General features: G+C 44.6%; 1 protein-coding gene across 1 annotated transcript; it reads right to left on the reverse strand.

Annotated features, from left to right (window-relative positions):
* Positions 1-1,770: 1,770 nt before the first annotated feature.
* LOC127341007 (putative E3 ubiquitin-protein ligase SINA-like 6) lies at positions 1,771-3,962 on the reverse strand. Its single transcript, XM_051366775.2, has 2 exons — positions 3,666-3,962; positions 1,771-3,110 (listed from the first exon to the last, which is right to left on the reverse strand). The coding sequence occupies exons 1-2, from the start codon at positions 3,876-3,878 to the stop codon at positions 2,409-2,411; spliced, it is 915 nt and encodes a 304-aa protein (XP_051222735.1). The 5' UTR covers positions 3,879-3,962; the 3' UTR covers positions 1,771-2,408.
* Between the last annotated feature and the right edge of the window lie 6,274 nt (positions 3,963-10,236).

Genomic DNA, 10,236 nt, shown 5'->3' on the forward strand with positions numbered 1-10,236 from the left:
TGATTTTTTTTTGAATTTTTTTTTGAAAAAGGAAATTTGATTTTTTTAAATTAGTATGCCGGGGATTTGCCGTCGGCGTAGCGTGCTACGACGAGGGTCGGGCACGCTGATGGTAACAGTGGCTCCGCCGAGGAAGGTCGTCGCCGAGGAGCTATGCCGAGGGCTGCCCTCGGTGTAGTCTACGCTGACGGCCAAAACCGGCTACGTCGAGGGTTTCCGACCATCGGCATATCAGCCCATTCCTGTAGTGCATACACGATTTTCATTTTTAGAAAAGGGTAACCCCCTATTTTTTTCCATTAACAATACAAACCAGATTACAATGTATTCCACCACAACGCCACAAATCACTATTCGGACAGATTTTGAATGCTTGAATATAAATCCTAATAGCAACTCCATCAGTAAGGCTAAAACTCGGCGCTGTAAATCGCGTATGCAACACGCTGCAACCTGATTTAGAGTGCAGTGCAAATTAACACCGGAGACGGTAGATCAACGAAAAAATGCTTTTTACCAGGCGCTGCAAATTACAGCGCGGCGCCGACCCAAACAACATACACACAAATATAGAATCAACAAGATCAAACAAATAGAAATAAATATACAATAAATTATCTATTTATTATTACACGCCAAGAAAATACAACAAATTTGTTTATAAACAAATACAAAAAATTATGTTCTAACAACACAACAAGCATACAAACATGTCGACACTAATTCTATTGTCCTCTCCGTTTCCACCACTTCTCAATGAAATCAAGTTGAAGCTCATCATGGACATCATTGTTCCGAATCGAATGACAGGAGACAATGAAAAACGCGCCACTCTCTTGCCTTCTCTTTACTTGCACGGGAACCCCAATTAAGTCATAGTAGAAGAAATCTACATCTTTGGCACGATCATCCTTTGTGATTATGTTATGCATAATGACGCAACCATTCATTATGTACCAAAGACACTCCTAGTCCTAAAATCTAGCTAGTTTTATCATAATAGCTAATTGAGCTTGCAAAATTCAAATGCTCACTTCACATATTTTCTAGCCGTCGATCGCTTGTGCATTATGAAATTTAACTTGTTTCTTACCTACGGTTTGCAAACCAGCTTCACAAATTTTTGCTATAGCAGGACGATAAACCCGCATGAAGGAGGGCGGAAGCAGTGAGCGTGGTTGTTCTTTTTTTTGGCGCCAATGTTTGCTCGGTTTTACATAGCGTGAGACAGATGATGTACTTCCTGAAATTTAAAAACGGAAGGAGTAGATCCTTAAAAAGAACAAGCAATTGGATATTTTAAAGAATGAACTCAAGTGGGTATTTCTCTTATAATAGCAGATCTGAATGAATGTGGTGGTCTTAAGGGTCTTACAAGAATATTCCCTCCACCCTACTCCGAACCATGATCCAATTAATTTATAGCAATCTCTCTGTGTCGGTTAGTTTTCATTTCATATGTTGCCCGAAGCAACAAGGTTGTCACTGGATTGTTACCATCCTAAATTTCTTCAGAAACATTGTCGTAGAAGTGTTTTGACAAAAAAGGAAAGATTAGATCGGAAGAGAGAGATTAATGCCCTATGTGGATGAATATGGTAGTGTTTTTTTTTCTGTAAATGCAATGTAATTTATATAAAAGTTCTGGCAACAATTTAATTTAAATTTCAATAATATCATATGAATTTAATTTTACCTTGAATCCAAGTCAAATCAAATCCCCGTGAAATGATATATTGATTAAACAACACAAACTCTACCAAACATCACTTAATCGAAGGAACATTATACCCGGATCACTTCAACAGTTTGCAATGGGAACATCACCACTATATTACAAGCATCCAATTCAAGTTTAGCAAGCCACTCGACCGGCTGTTCGTTCTTAAACAGCGGACATCAGGACAAGCGCATTACAGAGTTCAGAAGCAGACTAGCCAGAGTACACATACAATTAAATATTATGACTAAAACTGAGTCGGTTGAATCTGATTCCGGTGAGCAATTTTAGATGAACCCAAAGATGCACTACAAACTTCAACATTCAGTTGCAGCCATAAGTCTGAAGACGAAACTTTTAACAAGTCATTAGTAGAACGCGTCATGTCCTTGTTCAGGAGCTTGTTCAAGAGTTTAGCAGTCACTCAACGGACTGCTCGTCCATAAACAGCAAACAACAGAGGAAACGCATTATGGAGTTCAGAAGCAGACTTGCCTGAGAACCTCTAGATCCCGAAGATGAACTACAAACTTTGGTCAAGAAATTTACGATGACCAATTTTAGATGACAGAAGAGAACCTCTAGATCTCAAATATTTTCACCAAAGATGGAATCTGGTTCCGATGACCAATTTTAGATGATAGAAGAGAACCTCTAGGTCCCGAAGATACTACGATCTCAATCTCCATCACCAGTCACTCCAAGCGCTGTCATCATCAGTTATCTTTGTGACACACATGACGACGCTGCTGTCAGTGGGCAGGTTAGAAGAAACATTTGGCATGACAAAGGAGTAGCTGCCATCTTCTGTTGGCAACCCACCAGAGAGAGTGGTGCTTCTGATTTGGAAATCCGAATTCTGTCGCCAACCCATGGTGCGGCAGTGGAAATCAACCTGGCATCTGAACTTGCACTCCCCCACCACGGCATGAGGATCAACACACAGGACGGAGGCGGCTTTGCCGAAAGGAGGCACAGGCATGAATTTTACCAGGAACAGGGGGCTGCCTTTTTTCTTGTGGAGAACCTGCATTCCTTCCTGCACCTGAAGGGTGAAACGATGTCCAAACGCAAACTCTGTAGCTGTCAACCGGTGCTCGGCGGTGAGATGCCGTAGAAGTGCGGTGGTTGTGCCAGCAAAGCCACACCAATCTTCAGGGCAAAAGCAAGGCGCGTGCAGGCACGACTTCGCGTGATCGTCTCGCTCGTGGTAACAAGTCTTGGCAGTGCATCCGTAGAACGAGTTGGAGCAAGGGACACGGACAGACTCGAGGATGTGGTCGAACGCAATGCAGCGGTTATAGCCGCCGGTGGTGGCGCACGCGTGGCACTTGTTCTTGTTCAGGAGCTTGTCATGGCAAGACGAACAGATCACGTGCCCAACCGCGCACTGTATATACGACAAAGAGAAATCCACCATTACTTAAGAGCCTGTTTAACTATGACAAAGATACTGAAATACTAAAAGCATTTTCATAAGTATATTTCGCTACATGTTTCACCACAGTTTTCTCGAAAGGAAAAATGGCAATGGTGGATGGATGCCATGGTCGATATCTTGCATACCAATTTCCTAGGCTGTTTAAAGCAAAAGAGAGGTTACATTCGTAATCTTTTTCACAAAGTAAGCTTCCATTGAACACTAAAAGGGAGCGCTCATGTACAGGTGTTCAGACAAAACGAAATCTTATAGAATTTTTTTATAGATTCTCAACGAAATCTGATGTGTGTGAAAAATCCTTTCTTTCTTTCCATTTTCTTTTCTTTTTGGCCATGATGCCAAAATCTATGTGCATCGGGTGATACAATGTGCCTTAATTTAGCCACAATTCGTATCTGAAGTTCTAGGTTTTTTTAGGGGGTTGAAGAGAGAGAACACATCTCAATCCCAAGTGCCCAATGCAACGGCGGATCTGATGTAGAGAGTGAGGAAGAGAGTGAGAACCTGGAAGACGGGAGGCCTGAGCGGGTGATAGCAGACGGTGCAGTCCAGCGCCTCTAGAGAGATGGCGCCGTCGCTGGCGACGGACCCCCGCCTTGACCCCTCCTCCCCTTGCTGCCTTCTCCTCTTCGTCTCCATCCTCGATTCCCTATGGACTCCTAGAGTGGAGAAATCCGTAGATCTCGTGGTCGTCGCTTCAATTTCGTCGCTGGACATAGGTGGGGACTGGGGAGTGGAGAAGCGGAACAACACGCGGAGGGCGATGCTTCTGTCGGAGGATGCGTGCCACACGTTTGGTCGAACAAAATACTGGCTTCTCAAGTAAAAAGTGTCTTTGACAGATACATCGGCACCAGTGCTCTCTTCAATTCTAGATTTTTGAAAATTTTAAAATCTCATCTCTCTCCTTTCCTGAGTTCTCCCCTTTTCCTTGTTAGGTCGGCCAGTGCCGTTAAATTCGCCTGCCTCCCTTCCCCTCTCCTCCGCCGGCGGCGTCGGCCGGAGTGGGAGGGGAAGGAAGGTATGTGCGTGTATAGTTGTAGGTGTAGGTTTGTTCGGCTGTATGCCGTCCTGGAGATTTTCGCCGGAGCTCACGGGCGGCGCCCGGCAGCCGGATCTTTTTTCGCCGTGCTTGGCTCCATGGCGGAGTGTGGGTGGCGGATTTGGCCGGATCTCCTCAAATAAGCTCGCCTTTTGGTCGGATCTGGAGCGGATCTCGCTGTTTCTTGTTTCTTCCTTTTGCTACCATGGTGGGAGGAGAAGGGAGGTGGAGCAATTGAGTATTTCGCTTCAGATTTTGGTGGAGTTTCAGCTGTTCTATGGAGGGTGTTGTGCTCTTCCTTGTCCTCTGATGTCTTGCCCCTTTCCATCTCTGGCTCCTTGTGGTGATGGTGAAGAGTGGGTCTGCGGTGCCAGGGACAGAGTCCCGGCCAATGTTCTGGAACCATATCTTAGTTCCTGTCCATCAGGACAGGCATTCTTGCGGCTCTCAAAGCCTCTGATGGCGATGGCGTATGCAGTTGAGACGCGTGACGTCTTTTTTTCCTCTTCTTTGCTGCAATGGAGTATGGAGAGGAGGAGCACGGCGGAAGAGAGGTCGTGGTTGGAGACGACGCACGGTGGAAGATTGGCCCCAGATGGTTTTCTTTGTATTTTCTTTATTTGCTGGGGTTGTTTGTGCAAAAGTGTTAGGACAGCTGTGCTAGTAGTTTCTGGTGGTGTGTGTGCGTGTCATGTACTCTGTATGAGTTGATCTTATCCTATATGCATGTACACTTTCGCAAAAAAAAAAAAAAAATTTAAATGTCACACTTTTGTGTCTCTAAAAATTATGGTGTTAAATATATAGATAGATATGTACACCATGGGTGTATGCAAAAAAGTCCCGTTAAAAAATATGCGTATTTTAGGAAATATAAAAAAATAAATTTGTGACAGTAAATGGTAGTACAATAGTATTAAAATAATATGTCTTTTCTTCAGAAATTTGTTTATTTTGTATTTCTCAAAATTTAAAGTATTTTTTACCGGGACTTTTTTGCGTAGACTCCTACTGCACATATCTATCTACATATTTAATGCCATAATTTTTGGAGAAACAGAAGTGTGAGATTTTTAAAAAAATAAAAAATTAAAAGTGGAGGGAGCACTGGTGCCCATGTTCACCAAATCCCTATCCCTTCTCAAGTGCAAAATCCCTTTTGTATATGGTGTCTACATGTATAGCACAAATTTCGCGAAAAACTGATATTTTTTAGTTTCGTGTAAAAAAGATTAAGTGAAAAATATATTGTGAAAAGTTTTTTGACAATTATTTTTTTCTTTTTTGCACTTGACAAAAATAATGTCTATTTTCAGCGAAACGAACTTTCCAAACACATATGATGTTGAGATATATATACATGAACTTTTTTCGGATTTTTCTAACATTTTTAACTGCGTTTAAATCACATTTCAAAAGCAGGAAGCATATGATCTCGGGTGCCAAAACGACACGTTCCTCACCAACGCAAATTCTACGGACAAAAAAAATCCATGCTCATTAGAGCCAGATCTCGTAAATGGGCGTGATAAATGTGCAAGTTTTCAGTTTTCGTCAAAAATAGACGCAGAAAAACTCCCCCACGAAACCGGGTATTTGTAGGCTCCACAGCCAAACCAAGAGCAACCGCGGAGGCACTTGGTGCACTGAAATTTGCCCATTTACCTTTTTCACGACTTCTTTTTGCGTCATACCTCATTTCGACCCGCAGCCACCGCTAGCTCCCGCCATCATTTTCGGCCACATGGATCACACCTCTCCGATCAAAATATCTCGGCAGCTATGCGCGCGGGTGATCACATATGGCATCCCCACGGACTATACAAATGGGTATCTTCGCATTGGCGAAGATACAACTATTGAGTCCGTTCGAATGATTGCCAAGGTGTTATTCCGGGTATTTGGTCCCGTGTATCTTCCATCTCCAAATAAAGAAGATACACAAAGATAGATGAAGATGAATGGGGAGAGGTTGGTCAAGCATGCTAGGAAGTGTAGATTTTTTGCATTTGAGGTTGGTCGGGCATGCATGGCATGGATAATATTGCGGTAAAAGTCGTAATGTTGCCATTGTGCTGAAGGCCATGGCATCGAAGAACTTGTGGATTTGGCATTGCTTCTTTGGGTTGTCGGGACCACTCAGTGATATAAATGTCTTGCATAGATCATATTTCCTTGCTTCATTAGCTAGTGGAGATTCTCCTGCTTGCAATTACAAAGTCAATGGACATGACCATACCATGGGCTACTATCTTGCCGACGGCATCTATCTAGTTAGGACGACATTTGTGAAGACCATCCAGAACCTCCAAACAAAGAAGGAGCTCAATTTTTTAGGCCACAAGAAGCATGATGAAAGGACATTGAAAGAGCTTTCGGTGTTTTGCAAGCTCGGCTTCCCATTGTTTGGGGTTCTGCTTGATCATTGGACCAAAAAAGCCCTCGCAAGCATCATGACATGTGTGATTCTTCAGGATATGATCATCGAAGATGAGAAAGGGTTAAACTTGGAGTTCTTCTATGAGAATTTTGGTAGTCGTGTGCAACCACAAAGAACCCTCGATTCACATTCAAGCATTTCTGGAGACCCGTTGGAAAATTGAAGATTCTGCCACGCATAAGCTAGCTGCTTAACCTTGATCTCGTCGAGCACTAGTGGTAGATTCATGGCAGAAAATGATGCCCCTCCTTCATTCATTCCATTTTCTATTTATTTGTGTGTGAGATGAACAATTATTTACCCTTGAAACCATTCATTAATTGTTTATTTTATTTGTCTATTGTTTGATTTAAAGGATATTGTACTCTCTCCATTTCATAATATAACCTTTTTAGCACACTATTTTAGCATGCTAAAAAGTTGATATTATAGAGAAGAGTGATAATTTAGAATATTATTGTGTGTTGTTATGTTTAAAACACTCATTTGTTTAGCTTATGTTTCAATCGTACTAAATTTGAATATGTAAAATGGTGTTTAAGTTGTTTGTTTGCAGTCGTTACGGTGTTGCCTGCCAAAACCCACCGGCGAGCAGCGACGAGCAACACGAAGAGCCGGGAGGCTCCCAGGACTGCTGGTGGGCCCTGGTCCCTCGGGCGACGGCCCGCAATGCTCTGGCACACGTCCTGACGGTCGCAAGGGCGTGCCACCTGACCTATACCTGGTCAGGAAGGTGTTGGATTGCTTCGATTAGTTTCCTGCATGGTAGACACGTAAATATTAAATGAGCCTCGATCGGCTCTTAGGTTACCCTGCTAATCGGCTCAAAGAGCCGATTGACCCATGGTTCAAATTGGATCTTGCAATAACATGGGTATCCTGCTTCATCAATACTAAGTTAAATTGATCTACGACAGTTTAGGGTTTTCACCGCATAACCGGAACATCCTACACGTAGTTGAGCCTGGCAGATGCGTAAGATAACAGAAGACTAACCCTAAAAGAGGCCTAAAAACCAACACGGAGTCGATTCCCGGAACATCCCTTCTAGGATCGGCAAACCATACCTTACGCGCTACTGGATCGTTCAACCCGTTTGCAAGGCCTAACCATACGGATATCAAACTAATCCTTGAAGAACAAGGAGCAACTATAACAGATCAAATCTACTAAATAAAGACGAAGCAAGATGCTGCCCTTATGCCTGAGATAGGTGTAAAGGCAGCTAGATATTGAGGGACGGCATAGCTAAGCAAATATATCAGAAAAGCATCGATGCAAGCCCCAAAACATCTACGATAAATAGTGTTACTCGCCATCAACAAGGCTTCAGTACGAGCAACACCAGACAACGAATAAACCGATACTGCCTAGATCGCAAGATGCGATCTAGGCAGCATGATGCTTACCCGGAAGAAACCCTCGAAACAAGGGGTGGCGATGCGCCTGGATTGTGTTTGTTGTGAACGTGATCGTCCTCCTTTCTCAATAACCCTAGGTACATATTTATAGTCCGGGGACTTTCTATCTTTGGAATAAACCTAGTCGTATACGACTAAACTCTACCTCTTAATTCTAAACTAAGATGCGATCTACTATAATATACAGATACACGGGCAATCTAGCCCAAATCTTCGTACGAGGCCGATTCAGAGACACTTCATGTACATATCCTCCAAGCCCATCTCGATCACGGCCCATCTCCTGCTCTGGCTAAATTCTGGTGATAACACATGCCCCCCTGGTTTTGGAAATAATAATTCCGAAACCACTCTGTTCTTTCTTCGTCGGGTCACGCGTGGCAGAGCAGAACCGTCGCAGTATCCTTTCATCATGATGCCTTGCCTTCTCAACTTCTCTGCACGATTTGACAGTTTTGGCACCACATCCTCGGAAACCGCCGCAGCATTAAATCTCCACTATATCCCCTTTATTTAACCGTGTCGAGCAGTTCGCTTCTTCATCCCCCTGCTCCGTACTAGCCATCGGAAAGCCCTCCTCTGCACCATGGACTCCTCCTCCTCCTCCTCCTCTGCCTCCTCGGGTCTTTCCTCCCTATCCTCTCCCTCTCGTGAGCCGACGCCGGAGTGGGACTCGATGGCGGCGCACGAGGTCCTCGCCCCAACGAAGTGGGACAAGGAGGATCACGATTCCTCCGTCTGGTCCGAGGATGACAAGTCCTTGACCGACGGAGAAGACAACTTCCAGTTCCTCGTCGATGGGGAGCTGGAGGCGGAGAGCGAGGACGACCTCTTCTCTTGGGACGACTTCACCTCCTCCGACGAGGAGGAGGAAGAGGAGGGTGACACCTCCTCCGACGAGTATCCGCCGGCGAAGCGCTTCCGCGCCGGGTCGGATGCCGACGACGACGACGACGACGAGAAGGAGGAAGAAGCCCCTACCGAGGGCTACGGCAGCAGCGACGAGGAGCTCGCCGGCAGCAGCACCGACGGCAGCTACGACGGCGACGACGAGGGCAGCGACGGCCCTTAGATTAGGGACTACTAGCATAGGACTGGTAGTAGTAATCAGCTCTTCTTTTGTTCTTCCTTTCCTGAGCAATCGGCTCTTCTCTGTAAAAACCCTCTTTATTAATGAAGAAAATGTTTCTACGTCGATTTTGCTTTCATATCAATTTTGCCGATTGTCAAAGTAAGTCAACGCGCAAAGAGCCGATGGCAGCGCATCGGCCTTTACCACAAAACGCGAGTAAGGCCAAATCAGTTGTCTATTCAAACGGTAACCTGCAACCCTTGTCTAAAAGAGTAAACTCAGATCCCCAAATCGCCGCTCGAACAGATCCAACTTACGGCCACGCGAATCTCAGATCTCAATCGCGCAGACTCAACTCCGCAGCGAATCCAATGGCGGAATCATCCAACGCCAATACTACGGTCTCTGGCCTGAAGGTAATCCTCAACCGCTCCTCGCTATCCGAGCATAGTGTTAGAATTAACAGCAAACATCTGAATTAATGTCTCATTCCGTCATTAAGTTTTAGGTATCAGACATTCTGCTGTCGCATCCTTCTCTTCCAAATTCTCTCTGTCTTGGCCCTCGTTCTACCGAGAGTCCTGCTCATTTGATTTCATGCGAGGCCAATAGAATTCCCTTCGTGAACCAGAATTTAGATCTAACTTCTTGGGCCGACTGCTTACGAGCCTGGCCTAATCCTCCTGAAGATTGGGTTTCATGGTACAATAGAATATCCAAAACTCACCAAGCCACCTGGGAAACCACAGGAATAGCCGATGCTTTAGCTTTATCACTGTCTCCCCTTGAGAAACATGAAAACCTTCTGAAAACCATCGGCTACTTTTGGTCTGATGCTTTGAATTGCTTCATGTTTGGCCATGGCTCCATGACACCAACCCTACTAGACGTGGCCATGATCACTGGTCTAGACATTGCATCCCCAAGCCCCTCTGCTTTTATGCTGCCAAAGGTCCCTTTCACACTCTCTTCCAAAACAGAGTGCACAAACTGGGGTGCTTATCTTCGACGCCACATGAAAAACAAAGGCCCTGTAACAGAGAAAGAACACACGGCTTTCCTGAATTTCTGGTTGGAACACTTCATATTCTGTGGCCCTT

This window comes from Lolium perenne, chromosome 3, assembly GCF_019359855.2.
Source record: "Lolium perenne isolate Kyuss_39 chromosome 3, Kyuss_2.0, whole genome shotgun sequence".
Lineage (NCBI taxonomy): Eukaryota > Viridiplantae > Streptophyta > Magnoliopsida > Poales > Poaceae > Lolium > Lolium perenne.